We start from the raw sequence: 17,438 nt of genomic DNA, 5'->3' as shown, positions 1-17,438 counted from the left end.
CCTTCTGTGGCGTGCAGGGAATGTAAAGGACACAAACCAATATGCATTGTAAACTGGTCAATATGGAAGAGTGCTGGGCATCACTGTGAACACCACGGAGCAGAGAAAAATGTAACATCCTTTGTTAAGGGGGAAAGGCTTTTGTAGGAGTTAGGGCAATGGATTAATGCCTAGATTCTGTTCCTAGATTTTCTGGCTGAAAACCAAAACAACAGTACTTACCAATTGTGTTTCAGTAAGGCTGTGTCATCTCCACATAACACAGGAGCGCTGTGCAAGTGAACAGGGCTCCAAGTGACAGCAGCTGGTTTTGGTAGGTTTTGTTTATGAAACCGTTTCAGGGTTGGAACAGGCCTGGGAGGATTTTTAAGGTCACTATTAGCTACCCACTAAGGTAGCCATCACCTTTCTCCTGTTGCTGCCGTTCTGTTTTGCATGCATTTAGTAGTTTCCTGCTGTTTTGAATAGTATTTACCCATCCCTGCCAAATGATGATCTCACAACTACACAGAGAGTTGATTTTTATTTAATTTTTATTGCTTTTTAACTTTTTTCCTTGTTGAAGTAGGTGTACCTGGTGCTTTTCTAAAAAATTCAATTACCTAAACTGGGTTGGGGGGTGCTTTTCCATTTAACATATTGCTTAGGTAAAATACTACCTTAATGTATAATCTGGGTTATTGTATGTAAATACATATTATGTACTTACACAGTACATATATGTACTTACATGCCTCCATATTATGGAAGGGTAATCATCACTACATCACTAAAGAGAGGACATCCAGAAAAACTGTGCATTTAAGTTCAGACAAATCTGATTCTCTTCCTTGGCCTCAAATTGCCTGGATGGGAGTTCTTGGCTAGCTATGAAGTACACTGAAAAAGACTTGTGTACTTTAAAACATAAAAAAAACATTAAGACATCTCTTTGACTATCCTTTGTGTAGTCTGTAATGATTTTAAGTACTCCATTTCATGATGGTGACACAAAGATTAAATAAATCTGATTTGGTCTATGGTCATTGTTCATGGGGGAAGTTTCCACCCTTCTCCCAAACCAGCCAAGATAATGAGGCTTTCCTCTATTTTCATAACTGCATGTTGCTAGTGCAGAGCTCCCCAAGCCAAACCTGACCTCCTGAGTATGCATGGCAATTTAGCTGTGGATTTGGTAGCACCAGCCTCTCTTAGGGATGAGTCTTACTGCTAGTGGCCTTCCTAAACAAAACTCTTGTTCTGTTTTTGAATGATCTTGATTTAACAGCGAATGCATTTTGGATCACCTGCTTGACATGGCTTTTCTCTGCTAAACATGCTTTAGATTCTGCATAGGTACTTAAAATTTTATGGCACTAAAGGGTGTCATACTGGAAAATGGAAGTGTTCCTTCTAAACTGAAGCAAAGCTGAAACACTGTAGAGGAGGAAAGACCAGGTCAGTAAGGCTTTAAGGCTTTCAAGCACCAACTCTGAGTCCTTTGTTGGAGGAGAGGAGCTCTTGGATTATGGTATGGCCACACTTCTTAGCACCATCGGAGGTAATGGGTTTTGTCCGTGCTGCAGTGGTGGACAAGGAGAACCCAGGACAGCACCTGCACTATTGAAGTCATGCTGCACCACTAGGCATGTTACAAAGAACAGAGACCCCTTTTAAAGTGGATAGATCCCAGTCTGACATGTCTTCTTGAGCACCAACTGCTCCCCTGGTGGGTTTGTAAGATCAGATGGTGAATTAATCAGAATTAATGGTCTTTTGTTTTCTGCAGTTTGTAAGACAGTAGAAGAAGACAGCAAAGAGAGAACAGAATACAGGGAGGGATAGTCTAAAGAACAAAGGAAAGAAATTACATCTGCAGGTGGATGAACTGAAGTACACACACTACTCCCTAGCCTAGGACTGTGTAATACCTAAGCTGAAATATATATATGACTGCCTAAATTTCTCTCTGGTCCTCCCCACTTGTCCTGTGAGAAGTCCCACAGATGGCTGAGAAGGGGAAGGTAAAAGCCAGGTATCTTCCCTCATTGTTTTGCCAGGAAAGATTTTCTGCTTCTTACTCATTGAACAAACTACTGAGTACACTGAGGCCAGTGGAGCTCTGTGTGGGTTATCTGCATTCCCAGTTCCAGGCTCACAGCAGGACTCTGGCTCTGTTAATAGCAGTTTCTCCAAGCAGCTGAAACAGCCTCAGCCTTTGTGGCCTTTTTGGGGCTCTCGAGAAGCCTGGAATAGACAGCAGCACCCACCTGAGGTAAGCTGACACTGAAACTGAAGGCAATAGCAAAAATGTTTGGGGATGGAAAACCTCTCCTGAACCATCTCCATTGTTAGAGGTGGGAGAAGCAGAGGGCTAGAGAAAGGTTTAGCAGATCTGCTAAAGGTTTAGAAGAAGATGTGCTACAAGAGGGAACAAAATATATAAATAAACAAAGGCTTGGAAAGAACAAAATGCAGTGTAACTACAGCAGAGGTAGTATGAACAGAATAGTATGGGCAGAGGGTAAAAAGTCAGGCAGCATTCTGAGGAGTAAGGGGAGCTTAAAACTAAAGGCAGAGGCAGAATTAAGTTAACAGACCAGCCTAGCCAGGAGAGGAAACAAACCTTGTTAATGCAGCTGACTGCATTAACTCTCTAAGAAAAGTCTCACAACGAACAGTTTATCGACACTCTAACAGCATTATCAGAAGTCTTGACACAGAGAGTATTTAGTATAAAGGAGAGTATTAAAAATTACTTTTCCTCCCTCTAGTGCTCAGCACAGAGGACTTGATGATGGGAAGGGCCAAAACAGATTCCCTGTTTACTAGAGGTAGTGTCCTTGGTAAAAGAAGGCATCCTCGTGGACAGGCTGTCTCCTGTACTTGCCTTGGAAATACACAATGTTTGTTTACCTAGTGAAAATACCCGTAGCATGAGCTTTCTCTTCACTTGAACAGCCCCTGTGGTGTTCTTCTGTAGCTCTAATAGGTAACATCAGTGATACAGGAAACAGTTTTTTTCAAAAATCCATCTTTGTCCACCAGCAACCACAAGAAAAGGCCAAGCATGAGTTCTCATTCTGTATCCTCCCTTTCTAGGACAAGTGTGTTTTCTGTCTCGTTTTTGTTATTGTTATTTCTCAAATTTCAGAGCAGCTCATTAGCATATGGAAATGGAATTTGTGTATGCATTTCATTTTCATTCTCCTCATCTTCTTCGTGGACAGAATTGGCTGGCTCATCTTGCTCAGACTGTGCCCTTGTCTCAAACAGCTGCTCTTCCAGGAAGAAGCTCCCAATGCCATACTGCTCCTCATGCGCCTTTGTTTCTGCAAGTGAGACGTGGGGAGATCCCAGAACAAAAGCTGCAAACCTGCCAGAAAGGAAGAGTTATCAGCTGAGAAATTAAAAGAAGAAATACTGTAAATTCTAGGGTTAGTGCCACAGGCAGTGCAGATGAGAGGAAGTTCCAATAACGGATGGCAACAACCGCAAAGATTGGTTTTCCCAACTCATCTTTTCAGTATTTTCTGTAGAAGTAACTTTTGCTCTTCTGGAAACCATCTGCAAGGTCTTGTGACTAACAAAAAGATCAAACTTAGTTTTCACGTCTTGTCAGTACTTGCAGGGTAATCTAGATTACGTATTTGTACACTGGGGTAGTTGGTACTTTAGTTTCTAAGAATAAATTAAAGCTGTAGTATATTTGAGACAAAAGCTGTAAGAATTCAGGTGTGTTGATATTTCTAATGAAAGGAAAAAATGGCAAGAATTCTGCACTCCTACATTGTGTGTAGTCATCTTGTTGCTGGTGCTGCGTGCACACTGTGGGCAAGCTGAGCTCAAGTCTTCCCAAAGAATTCCTGCCTCTAGTGAAGCTGGAGCTGCAGACTAGGAGTTCTGCAGCTGCTTCAAGTAAATGCCCAGACAAAGCATGAACTTAGCACTGTCCCAATTCCGCAATCCCCCACAACTCTTCCTTTCAGTGGGCAACTCCACTGAAGAGACAGAACGGAGCTGAAGGTTTCTGGCAAGAGTATGGGAACAGACGGCAGTTCTGACACCTGGGTAAGTGTCGACAGCATCAGAGAAATGTATGAAAAAGGAAATGCAACTACATTCTGGAGTTCTGGTAAACTGATCAATAATTTACATTTCAGACTTAACATTTCTGTGAGATGAATGTCGTCACCTCACTCTTCTTGGAAGCTCTGTTAGTCTAAATGGAGAACAGGTTTGCCTTGGGATGAACCACAGTCTGATGCTTAATGGGAGCTGGGAGGGGTTCTCCAAATCTTACTGCTGTTGGTTCTCCTTTTTATTTCCCTATTCTCAACCACTGAACAGTTCCTAACAACTCTATTAACGAAATGATGGCTAGAAAATACATGTGTCTGAAGTTGTTTTGTACATTTGGTGGTATTTAGTTCTACAGTACAAAAGTAAGCTTTCACTTTTTTGTCTCTCCATCATTCAAAAGAAGGCAAGCAGCTTAGAAAGTAAGACTGTTGAACAGTAAATCTATAAAACCTGGCAGAGAGGCTGTCTGCATGCCAGTCCAAGGAAGATGAAGGTTCTGAACTAGGTTTAATTTGTTATTGATAAATTCCAAATTGACTGGGGTTCCTTTAAAATCGTGACACTTGATTCTGTAGGAAGGACTAAGTCCTTGTGGCTGGTTAATACATGAAACTCTGCTTCTGATCTCTTCCAAGTTTTTCTTTTGATGGGAGTACACTGTTATGATTAATTTTTCTTCTGCAGGGTTTTCTGGCTTTGCTTGCTTGACCCTTCCTGACCTGTATTTGTCTTAGGTTTATCTCTTAAGCTATACATGGCACAGCTTTTCTACCTGCTCTACTTGCTAGTTGCAGGTATTGATTTCTTTGTATTCTTAATCTTAGATAGTGATACTTCTAAGTAATAGGATTCCCTGATTGTGCAGATTTGCAGTTGGAAAGCTTAATATAGGTAATATTTGAGTATGTCTCTTCACTGTGCCCCAGTTTTACACCACAGAAAAGGGCACCACTCTAAAACCTGAAGGAGGGCATTTCCCTGGTTAGAGAGCCACCAGGGTCACTGCAAGAGCTTATAAAGGCATTGTAGAAGCCTCTTAAGTTCTATGATCATGAATCAGCTGTGAAGGTCTGCAAAATCCCAAGAGTAATTTGTGGTCAGGGAGGAACAAACAGAAGTTTAATGCCACCAGTGAGTAATACCCTTGAGAGGTGTGGCTGTGGTCGTTGAGTGGGATATGCAAGATAAACACACCTGGAACAGTGCCTGAAGTGGCATTTGGGTCTGCAATGTGTTTCCTGTTTTAGAGGAGCCAGGTTTTCTTACCTGTGTGGAGCCTGGAGTTTGGATACAGCTATCCACGATGGGAAGTCTGGGCTCCTGCAGAATGAGCGCAGCTCCTCCAGAGCTCTGATAGTTTCGCTTTCACCTTGTTCTCGATACTCCTCTTCAGTAAGGTATTTAAACACCAATTTTTTTGATTTAAAAAGATGCTTCATTTTTCTAGAACAAAATTAAAATAATCAGTATTTATAAAGTCTTCTGGGATGTAATTATCTGCCCATTTTCTCTATACCTGCTATTAACATGCATTAGTCATCTCTACTCTTTTAAGAGAACAAGCTGCATTCTTACGTTTGAGGACAAGGTATGTAATGTTTGCTAACCTGTTTACCCTCGGTCTTAAGCAAAGCTGTAGAATGTCACGTTATATTTAATGAGCTTCAGATGAGCTTTAGATCAGGTCCTTATTGTGTATGCATGGACTAAAATCTCACAGAATTAGAGATGGCTGCTTGCTCAGCCATTTTTAGGTGCAAAATGCAAAATGTGTCTGTGCAGAGACATGGGCTGAATCAAAACCCAGTTTGCATATGTTGCTTCAAAGATAAGCAATGCTCTAAGCCTGTTGTGAGTTGTTCATGTTGTTTACTAGATGGCTTCTCTTAAATCTTGCTTTGAATTACAAAACTGAGTAGTCTGAGGCCAAAATGTTTACAATCCAATGGTTTTTTAGCTGCTGCGTAGCAATGTATAATATAATTAGATATAAATTAGAAAGTGTGCCATGTTCTGTTTCTTTCTGTCAACTGCTTTCAATTTAAATGTTGTGATGAGCTAAGATAAGCAAGGGCTGGGTGCCCACAAACTTTCAGCTCTGTATAAAAACACCTGCTCCAACATCAGCAGCATTCAGCCTTCCTCCTTATATCCTTTAAAGCGGAGAACTGAAGCTGTTGTTCAGGCCAAATGGTGAAGGGTCTTGCTGGCTCAGTGAGATACACTGTTCTTAACAAGACATACTGCAAGACTCTAAATTATTTTGATATATTTGCTGCTCTGAACTGTGTATCTGGCATCATGGCCTCACAGTTTGGTGCTGTGGCTTAAGGATTTCGTAACAGAAAAATTCAAAAACCATTAGTAATCTCCTGAGATTGTAGAGCTGTATTTCTTCACAGAAGCATCAGTTCATGAAAACCAAAAAGAGAGAACCCACATTAAGGTTAAACTACCGTGTTTCAGAGTAAAACTGTAAAGTAAAAGTGAACTTGTGGCACGTTATACTGATTCCAGAGTGTTCTGAACCTGCTTACAGCAGGTGCTGATCTTACATGTTGCTTTTGAAACAGCTAATGCTCCTCAGCTGCAGGCAAAAATTGGTCTACAACAAATGATAAATTCTACCTAAAATAAAAAAGCTTCAATTCAGGTCATGCTTCAGCATGTAAAAAGAGAAGACAAGACTAAAGCAGTACATTCTTCAAAGCTAAACAGTATGTATAAAAAAACAAAAGAAAAACAACCCCAAATTATTTGGTTTTTATTATTTTGGTTATGCCAGTTCTAGCCTTTGCCTCTTCCTATTTCTCTGCGGTTCAGCAGAGTCCACAGCTATGGAACAGTCTGTACTAAAGACTCTGAAGCTGGATGCCATCCATCACTGAAGGTAAAAAACAGATGTCAATTGGCAGGGCTTTTTAGAATCTTCATTTGAGCGTTGCACTTATGCTAAAACATACTTCAAATTCAAGGATGAGCAAAACATTGTTCCTGTATTGCTACTGCAAACACTTAGCAAGTTAAGGTCTACCTACTGCAAGCAGTTCCTGTTCAATTCCACAATGTAAATAGGCCTCTAGGAATACCTCCATAGTTCTGATAGATTGCTTCTATGAATGACAGGGAGAAAAACTAAAATAATGGAGAATACTATTTTGTGGACATATGATTTTAGTCTCTGAACTCTCTTCAACCTCCAAGGACTGTCACTTTTGAACAGCTGCATCCTTGGTGATGGTACACTGTTTTATCCCTAAGATTCCATACGAATTCCCTGCAGCTTCTCTCACTGCACGTCAAACCAAGGCAGTATTGCTGCAGTCTCATCAATCAAACAGAAATGTTCTGGTTGCCATATGCCATGGACTAGAAGGTGCTACATTTGTCCTTAAGAACACATTCACACTTCTCCATTATCCACAGAACAAAACTCGTGATTAAAACTGCCAAGTGAAAAATAATTTCTATGTCTCTGGACCTTAAACCTTTCCCATGGCAGTTTCACAATTGGCAAAATTCTGAACTAGTACTAGAAATTCCTAAACCATTATTGAAGTGTAGGATTTTTTTCATGATCAGCTTCCAGTATTTCCTGGTTCTCCCAGGACTTGGACATTGACAAACAGACACAGACCTGGCAATATGACAGGCAGCACCCAGGGGGTAACACAGGCCTTTGGAGCAGAGGCTGACTGCTATGACTGCATATGCAACTTGAGGGATGGTGACACCAAAGTAGATCAGGACAAAGGCTGTTAATTGGAGCATCCATGTGAACAAGGTTATGCTGAGTTCCGTGGTCAGTGGCCCATGCTGATAGCAAATGGCAAAGCTGGTAATCCCAACAGCCAGAAAATACCCTGTAGGAACAGAAAAGGACATGGAGAAAGAGATGCAAACTACCCCTATAAACTTTACTTTGCCTCTCAAAGCTTGCAGCTGTTGTGAAGTGTAGCCTGCTGATTCTTGTGTTGTCTTACAGACATGATGGTTTATGTGCTTTCTATTTCCAAAGTGTGCCAAGAGTTCACAAGGTTATCTCTGAACAGCTTTTAGCCAGTGCTGTGGGCTGCACATGAATTCTCCTCACATGACCATGTCAAGGCAGGTTGATCAATAGGTTTATCAGCCCCTGCAGCCACATCCCGTTCCCTGTGTGTGTACCCATTTCCCACATCCAGCAAACTGCAAACCAGAGGAGCTGCTCTTTTGCTCTTACAGGAAAAGTATGTAACAGAAAATCAGTGAGCAAATAATGCAAGCAAAATCTGCTCTTAGCACTAGTCCTCTGCATCAAAATCTTTATTTAATGATACAATGTGAGTAAACACTCACTTAAAGGGATTAGGAACCTTCAGAATGTTTCAACATCTATGGCTTAGGAGAAAATAGAATTCTATAAATGAGTCACTTGATTTTCTTTTTTTTTATGGGCAGGTATTCATCTGACCACTAAATTAAACCAAAATCTGCAGCATATTTCTTGGTAATTTTCTTACCCAACAGGTAGTTTTTGTGTTCAGACCATAACCACTGTATATTCTCTTTGAAGCAGTAAATAAAATAGAGAGAGACCATCCAGGAGCCACTCATTAAAATCCAGAAGGTGCTGTGCTAGAAATTAAAAATAAAATAAAAGAAGTTAAAAAAACTTCATAAAAAAAATTCAAGCCAGATTCAGGACCATTGTTTCCAAAGGAACTCACAGACAAAAACAGATGTGAAATTCTTTAGACCTACAGGGTTTGAGACTTCCTCTGCAGAGTCCTCTGCATGCTACAAAAAACCAGTCAATTCCAGGCAGAGCAACTGCATCCCTGTATTTGTGCATCATGTCCCAATGTCATAGTATAACCCTACAGACATGTGTTCCCAATTAATGTATCTCAGCAATATTATGGGAATGCACAGGCTTTATAAAACTAAAGGAAAATTTCATATCTGCCGTACAATTAATTGTCTTTGGTGAATGTAAGAGAATCTGTCTCAGTTGCCACTGTATTTTTATTTAGATTGATTCGCAGATTCAAAGGTAAACTTAGCTCCAGTTCAATAAAAATATTTTATGTTTCAGAATGAACTCTTCTTGTACATCACCAACCAACACCTGCTCAGTTTAAACTCAGGAGAGTTTAAACTAAATAGAACTTGACTCTGACCTAACTCTATTTACTTGATTCAATCCTGCAGTCATTTCAGTGCAGTTACCTGGCCACAAAACCAGAACAAGGTCAGAATCTGGCTCTGTACTGTCTTATTTCTTGTATTATGATGATTACTATTATTTTGTTTTATAAATGTAGATTTACCCTTGGAATAAACCTTTTAAGTGTCAACAGGACAAAGACTAGCAGAGCAAGAACACCCAGTATTATTCCAGAAAGGTAAAAGAACTTGGCACTCCTGTAAAGAGAACAAGAGAGAATATGGTGAGAAGTATCATTTGTAATTGGTTAAGATGCCAACATTTGTAAAAACAGCGGTGATCTTCAGTAAGAACTTAAAGCAGCTGTAAGTTAGAGTTATATGGTAAACAGGCCATGTTGTTACAGGTTAAGAGACTGTGCTGGGGTTTTTTAAAGCACATGCTACTTCTGATTGCATTGACCTTCTAGTCTCTAGTACACAGAAGAAAATGAAATAACCAATATGATTTTGTACTGCAAGAGAAGATTTATTTTAATTTAAAATGCAGAAAACCATCCACAAACCCACAAATTTTCTTTTCCTAAGCATATGCATTTATAAATTCCATTTTCTTTATTCAGAGTTAATGCTATAAACCCTACTGCTGCTCTGCTTGTTTTAGAGGTGCCTCCTGACAATTATTTTGTGACTCACTTTGCTTTAAAGCTGTGGGCACATGTTTTGCTGTAACAGCTGTGTATCCTCCCTTTCATGCTATGAAAAATGTGCATCAGAAGAAAGCCTGGCACAAAGGTGGAGGCAGAAGAGGCCCCAGATGACTTCATCCTAAATATTTCCCCCCAAGGAAAGGCATCATTAATAATCAGTATTATTTATTAATTAATCAGTATTATTATATTCAGCTCTCCTCAGTGGTCTACAAAAGGGAAAAAGGACTTTTCTGATCCACACACTTGCTCACTGAGGATTGATTGTCCTGGTGTCCCCAGTGCAGGAAGCTTGGATACAGAAACCCTAACACAGCTTATTGATAAACAGCGTTTAGGCACTCCAAGGTACGTTACAATCTGTCCAAACACAAATGGAATGAGGAAGTTTTAAATATATATTCAGTTCCTTATTTCACTTTCCCAAAGAACTGCCTCTTTAGCCTAGCAAACAGACCAAAGATGCACAGGCTTTGGGAAAGAAGGTCAAAAGCAGCCAGTACTCACCTGCTCAGGCTGTTTGCAAAATGGAACAGAAAAATTCCAGCTACAAACAAAAACAAGAGCTTTCCATCTAGCACTAAAAAAGGGGGAAAGAAATAGAAATTGACTTTAGACTAATTCAATCTGAAATGCTGATTATATAAAATATCAACAAAAAAGTCCCAAGCTTCTTATAGAAGAGATGGCACATGCACTAGCACTGGCAATACCAAGCAATCTGTAATCTAAACTCAAAGATTTGGTACTTACTTTCTCTTTTCACCCTCACAACGTATGGTTCAATTTTGAAGGGTTGTATTTTGAAACAAACATCCTCTCCATATTGTTTTATGCTCAGGAAAGTTTCTGTACATGTCTCTGGCTTCCAGAGGATTTGAACAGCACATGCAACAAACTCAAAAACAGTTTCTGAATTCTGACAGGTTTTTTTTTCTGAAATAGGCTCAAACTGGAACTTTTCTCTGCTGGTAACTTTTATCTAGAAACAAAGAAGAGAATACACAGAAAAGCAGCTCAGAATCACTGTGGGGTTTTGTGAACTATACTGCGTATCAGCCATTCACGTGGAAATGAAAAACAATCTTAATTGTCTAGTATTGGTTATTTACATTATGCAAAGATTAATTGTTTACAGTTAATCTCCTTACAAGGTAATTCAGAGGACTCACTGGCAGCCAAGTTCAGTGGAGGCACCTCAACCCATCCAAAAGCACAGTGGGTTTGGTTTTACTGTGACACTTGCCCACACAAATTTCCAACAAAGCCACTAATATCTGACTGACCACAGTTTGTTTTGTGAATGTTTATACGTCTCCTCCTTCCCCTCCTGAACCGTAACAAATTTGACTTGCTTTTCTTTATAATGCAATCTTCTTGTTGGGGACATAAGAGGGATGACGAAAATGAAAGATAGCATAACCAGAAATTTAAATAGAAGCACATTCCTGTTGGGTATTCTGGGTTTTTTTACTGGTTCCCAGTGCCCTCCCCCATCAAACTGGTAAAAGATCTTGACCATCTTCTAAGTTGAGGTGATTTTCCTGAGGACTCTGATACATTCATCAGGGCTTACTAGTCAACAAAGACCCATCTGCAAAAAAAGTGATGCCATGGGTAATACACCACGTTTGTGAGACAATGTATCAGCAAGCAATTTGTTGTGGAATAAATCTGAACTTCCTGCTTTTAAACATTGACTCCAGGAACGTTTGTCTGACCGATGGAGGGTTTTACCATCTGGAGCCTGCTACCATTCATAAACACACCTGCAATATGTTTCTGAAGAAAACAGTCCTGGGAACGGACAAAGAGATGTTCCACTTTCTTACACCTGAGAGAAAAGTCCTCCAACAGAGACAAAATGAAACAGTTTCCTTTGTCTGGAGACATACTTCTCAGGAAAGAAAAAGAACCATGGAGATGGTTAGCTCATTCCTTTAGCTGTTACTGTGTCCACTCTTGAAGGGATTTTTATTTGCTTCAGACTGATCTCTAAATGTGTGTCTTGTAAGATGACCCTCTGCTATTCAGGAGAACAAACACACTGCTGCTGCTGTTTGTTCATTAGTCACAATCTAAGAAGTCTTTGGTTCTCACACTTTGGTGCACTGTGGTGAGAGCCACAGAACTGCATGTAGTCCTCAGATTTGGAAGCTCCATAAAGGCAGTTGGTGATAAGCAAAAGCATTTGTTGCAGAGGCTAACAGTGATCCATAAAAAAGATATGTGAGAAAATAATACACAATCCTAAATTAATGTTTTTGTGGCACCATCATACTCCAAGCCAGAGACCAAACCTCACTGCATCCCAACTGGAGGCTCATAATGCTACATTTTCATCATGGTCCAAACTATTTAATTCCATAGAGATGCTGCCCTGATCTTGCTAACTGGCCACATGGTTTGCTGGAAAAAGCTCACATGAGAAGTACTAACTGACCCCCAGAACAGCCTCTCACCTGGATAGTCGACCACAGGTACTGTAAGTGAATGGTTCTGTTTTGCACATAGCAGTAACAGTTTTCATCCTGCTTCTGAATGATATCCATTTCATGCAATAAGCTGCAGTTTTTACCTGGGGGGAGCAAAAAGTTAATTTTAGGCATGTGTCAAATACAAATGTCTAATTTTAGTCCATTTCATTGTCGTAAATGCCGACAGAAACATGTTCAATATGATTTAGATGGAAATTCAAATTGGATTTTTAATCAAGTCATTTAGGCTCCAAAGTAAACTGCAACACCTTTGGAAAAAAAATAACCAGGGTATTTTTAAAAAATGTAATCCAGAAAAGCTTGGCTTCGGTATCAGTGTTTTGATGGCACTGGAATAGGGCCTCTGGGCCAAATTCACTGCTGGCATGAGTGGGTGTAACTCCACCAGAGTTCCCTGTACCAGTGGTGAATGCAAATGTGGGAGTCTGAGCAGGTAAACAGACTTATATATTAACACAGTCATTTAGCACATGACACGGCTGCTGATCACAAAAGTCATACTCCTCTCCCTCGGAAATGTTTCTGATGTTAAATCACACAACTCTTCTTTTTACAACATTTTTTCTCCTGTTCTAGTCCAGCCATGGCATGTAATAAGGGAACTGCACTGACAGCTCACCATAAATCGTTGGATTAGAGATGTGAATTGTTCTAACCCTCCTGAAACCTTAGTGAGCCCCTGTGATCTTCAGAATTAAGATTGCACTTCTAAGCAGAAATGGACCTAAAAGATTAATGGAGCAAAGTTTCAGATACATTCTGATCTATATATATATGTGTAAAATATACCGTACAGTGCATTACCACACTGTTTCAAGAACATAATTAAAGAGAAGCATAGAGGAAATAATTACACATCCGAACAGAGGGACTCATCTAGCTTACTGAATAGAAAATGTAGGTCTCAGCCAAGCTCGGTAATAACTGCTAACATGCTGTCATGCACTCAGAGCAGCAAAATGGGTATATGCAATCTCAATCCAGACAAGGGGATGCTGTTTGCAGGTAAAAACCTGCTGTGTCTCTGTAAGGAAGATGAAATTAAGCTAAATTATATTTTAACAAATTTAGTTAAACCAATGAAAAATACTGTGTGGATGTTCTTACTTAGGTTTATTATAGTTCTTACTTAAGTTTATTATAGCATTACAGAATTATTGTCCACACATGATCCTACTAAATTGGTTTAACTATAGAATTTGGGCACTTTTTCTTGTGGAAAAATTACCCATCGGGTGAATTTTCATCCATGGAAAACCCAGTGGGAAGGAGCACAACCACTCAGACAAGCAGTGGCTGTACCTTTAGACAGGCACTTTCACAAAAGTCATCACACAATGCTGCAAAAGGATTATTTGTCACTGACGTGCTGCCGAGTGACTGACGCAGCAAGGAGGTGAGGCTGGGCGATACCCAGGCCTAAAACCAGGATAATCCAGTAACAGGAAATGGCAGGGCCAAAACACAGCCCAGGGTGTCCACACCTTCCCTGAAGGGCATTTTAGGATTTCCAGCCACTATGGATTAAGTACCCATCCCTGTCAAAGGCAATGTCATCCACATGCAAGGCTAGCAAGGATATTCTTACTATGCAAAGTTTTAAGACATTTTTCTTGAGAAAAATCAGCTACTTGAGATATTGCATCAGCTCAACAGAGTGAAACAATGACGTTCCAAAAGGAGAGATGCTGCTGTACAGGTATCTCTGAGGTGGTGCTGGGTTTAGCTATTGGGAGCACACACGAGTAGAGTATCTCTCAAATTCTGAGACTGCAAACAAAGAAATTCGAAATTATGAGCCATCAGCATCTGCTGCAGAATCCGGAGGATGCCCGAGACTCGAGAACGTCAACGCAAGGAGGAAGCCGGTTCTCGAGTTCCTTATTGCTACTGCAACCGAGCACGGCCTTTAGGGGTTTGCCTGCCCTCAAGTATGTTAATTAAATATCTGTTCTACGCCCGATTCCCCTAGCCCAGCTCCCGAGGGAGTCGCACACCCAGAGGAGCTCCGAGGCGCGGGAGGGACGCGCCCGCCCTTGTGCGCCGCGGTGCCTTTGTCCGTGCGGGCCCGCCCGGGCCGGCTCCCCGCGGCCCCGCGCTCCCGGCCGGGCGCGGGCCGTGCTGCGGGCCCGGACAGCGACGGGAGAAGGGGCACGGCACCGCCCGGGCCGCGCGGCGCCGCCCGGGCCGCGGCTGCCCCGGCTCCGCCGTGCTGCCAGCCGGGCAGCGCCATGCTGGGCGGCAGCGGGGCGCGTCCCTGCTCCCGAGGGGACGGGGCTGAGGAGCCCCGGCCTGCGAGCACCCGCCCTGCCCCGGGCCGGGCGGGACGGGCAGTACCTGCTGGCGGCGCCTCCCCGCTGCCCGCGGCCGCCCCGGGCAGCGCCAGCCGGACGAGCAGCAGGAGCAGCCCCGGCCCCGGGCGGGCCCGCGGGCGCTGCCGGCGGCGGGGCGGCCCCGCCGGAGCCATGCGGCCGCCGCCGCTCCAGGCTCGGCCCTCGCGGCCGGCGAAGGGCGGGGCAGGGGCGGCGCGGCCCCGCTGCCCGCTCCCCCGCGGGGCCGGGGCCGGGCTGTCACCCTCAGCCCCCGCTCGGCTGCAGCCCCGGCCCCTCTCCCGCCTGCCGAGGGGTTGAGAGGGCGCGCTTGGAAAGGAGGAGGGAAAGCATCGAGCACCGCTCAGCCCAAAGCGTGCCCTGGGGGTGTGATCCCCTCAGAGCGAGAGCCTTGGCTGCCCAGTGAAGGCGTAAAGCAGTTCCAAACCAAACGTGGACAGCTCGTGACACCTGCAGACCTCAGCGCGGGCGGTCACGCAGCTGGGCGGGATCAGGGCACGTCGTCCTCCTCGCACAGCCGCTGCCAGCCCCGGGGAGAGGCCGAGCCCGTCAGCGGGGCGCCGGCAAGCGGCGCTGGCTGAGCCGGACGCTGAGCCAGCCACGCGTTACTCAGAGCCCCTGTCCGCCCGGAGGACCCGCCTGGACGGAGTGTGACACGTTGTGACGGAGGTGAACATCCACAGCTATTCTGTATTTCCTGGGCAGACACAAGGGAAACCCTGGAGCAGGACACCTTTCTCCTGTCAGCCCTGTGAAGAAGTGAGTGAGGTCCAGCTCAGCTCAGTCCCCGCTTGCTCATTGCGGTCTTTTTAGATCACTGTGAGTCACAGTCAGCAGTCAGGGGTGGAAAGGGCTGGAGCTTTTTTTCCCTATTCTGTGAAAATCAATAAACAAAATTTTGCCAAGGCATTCTGGCATCACTGTTACCTATTTTTATACTGAGCCCTACATTTGGCTTTTCCAACCTACTTGCTTTGCTTCAATGCGTTCCCTTCCTTGTTCTTAAAACAATGCCCCTTCTCTGCGTGAAGGTTGCCTTTAGTTTTATTTTTTATTGTTTAGGGCTGTATCCAACTTCTGGAGGTGCCAGGATGGGCTTTTTAACACCTGAAGGGTGCTGCCCACTGCCTCGCACCTTGTCTCGGCGCTTACATCTGCAGGGAGTGGGTGGTGCAGGGCTGTGGCTCGCCTCGCCTCACCTCCTACGCCCGCTTAGCTCTGGCTGGGCTTGCATCTAACTGTGGATTTTTCCTTGCAAACATCGAGGAAGTGAAGGATAAGGGCAAAAAGAGTTGGGATTTGATAGCGTGTGCAACATCTGACAAACTTGACTCCCCAAAGGAAGCAGCAATTGATTTGTATCTTTGTCTTTATGTAACTTGGGTGTTGTCTCTATGTAACTTTCCAGTCACTTCCTCTAGCAAATTTAATAAACCAAAATACTGGGGTTTGTTCCTTGAGTCCCTGATAAACCCTTAGGAATGTGTTACCTCTCAGCTGTGTGTCTACACAACAAGGGACCATCACAGCCAAGTTATTAGAGGAATCCCTCTCACATTTTCAACTTGCAATATTTTTTTGGTTATGTTAACCTTCTTGACAGTATTTTTTCTGGAAAGGGAGACACTCTGCAGTCAGTTCTCGCTTGTATTTTCATTTTTAGAGCTCTTAGCACTTCACCGCTAATTAACTTTCAATAACTGTCGTAGGGTTACAGTTAGTCAGCATGAATCAGACAGAAAATGTAGCTTTAGGGGACCACACTCTGTCAAAAACTATTAGAAACCTTTGCCTGTTTTCCGAAGAGAATATACTCACTCAAGCAGGATATAGCAGCTATTAGGCAGCATTCTACTGCAGTAAGAAATCCTCAGTAAAAGAGACTCAGTGGTTTTGGTAACAGCCCTCCTTTCAGGGTGGCTCTGAGTAATTATGCAGCATTTTCCTTTCTTCCCATTTGTTTGTCTGATTTCCTAAATGGCGCTGTGCTTAGGCCAAAGCTGGGGCTCTGAGCTTAAAGATGGTATTTTTACCTGTTTTCTCAAATATAATTCAAAATAGGGGGAGAAGGGGAAGGTCACTTATAGGTGCAGGTCGGCTCTGCCCTTCCCAGGTCTTTTCAGCTGTGGGAAGTTGAATGAGAACTGCTTTTGGCTAGGAGTACTCAAGGGAAGACCTGGCTGTGGCAGGCAGCAATGCTGCTGGTCCCAGCGATGGTGACATTCCTGGGATGCAGCATGCACAGCTCTCAAGCTCCATGCATGACAAATTGACACTTTATTAACAGGGGAAGGAGGAAGGGGAGCAGTGCAGACCATGTCCACAGCATGTATTTTCCTCCCAGGTTTTTTGAGTCCTGCCACCCTCTGACTCCTAAAACACTCAACATCATCCACAACGCCCTCATCTAGGTGTGTAAAAGCCTGGCTGCAGTATTATACAGGATACCAAATCCTCTCAATGCTGCTGAATCCCTGTTTTTCCACAAAGGCCCCAGGTGCTCCCTGCTGATGACTTATTTGGCTTGTGCAGCAGGAATAGGCAACAGCTGTGTAAGGTGGGGAGGGATCTCCTCTGTGCTCCCCAAAGCCCTGCCTGCCTTGGGCTCTCGTGCTGTTGGAGGCAGCCCCTGCAAGGCCAGGCTGAGGAGAAGGCACTCAACTCCTATTTCCACCCCACAAGAAAATGCT

General features: G+C 43.2%; 1 protein-coding gene across 2 annotated transcripts; it reads right to left on the bottom strand.

Annotated features, from left to right (window-relative positions):
- Positions 1-515: 515 nt before the first annotated feature.
- NEMP2 (nuclear envelope integral membrane protein 2) lies at positions 516-14,852 on the bottom strand. Of its 2 annotated transcripts, XM_031505370.2 has the most exons (9): positions 14,756-14,852; positions 12,383-12,498; positions 10,674-10,902; positions 10,428-10,500; positions 9,375-9,468; positions 8,565-8,679; positions 7,700-7,925; positions 5,329-5,505; positions 516-3,355 (listed from the first exon to the last, which is right to left on the bottom strand). In XM_031505370.2, exons 2-9 carry the CDS (start codon positions 12,470-12,472, stop codon positions 3,130-3,132), a joined length of 1,230 nt encoding a protein of 409 aa, XP_031361230.2. In that variant the 5' UTR covers positions 12,473-12,498; positions 14,756-14,852; the 3' UTR covers positions 516-3,129. The 2 variants fall into 2 exon arrangements, with proteins under 2 accessions (XP_031361230.2, XP_077641273.1); XM_077785147.1 differs by lacking the exon at positions 14,756-14,852 and having other exon boundaries at positions 12,383-12,920.
- Positions 14,853-17,438: the final 2,586 nt, after the last annotated feature.

The sequence above is a fragment of the Lonchura striata genome, chromosome 8, assembly GCF_046129695.1.
Source record: "Lonchura striata isolate bLonStr1 chromosome 8, bLonStr1.mat, whole genome shotgun sequence".
NCBI classification, from domain to species: Eukaryota; Metazoa; Chordata; class Aves; order Passeriformes; family Estrildidae; genus Lonchura; species Lonchura striata.
This window is presented reverse-complemented; position numbering and strand designations above follow the sequence as displayed.

Coding starts and splice junctions, on each gene's coding strand:
- NEMP2 (XM_077785147.1), bottom strand. CDS start 12,529: ATGCCTAAAATTAACTTTTTGCTCCCCCCAGGTAAAAACTGCAGCTTA. Junction 8,680..9,374: donor TTAAAAGGTTTATTCCAAGG/GTAAATCTACAT, acceptor TTTAATTTCTAG/CACAGCACCTTCTGGATTTT. Junction 5,506..7,699: donor GCTGCCTGTCATATTGCCAG/GTCTGTGTCTGT, acceptor ATTTTGTTCTAG/AAAAATGAAGCATCTTTTTA.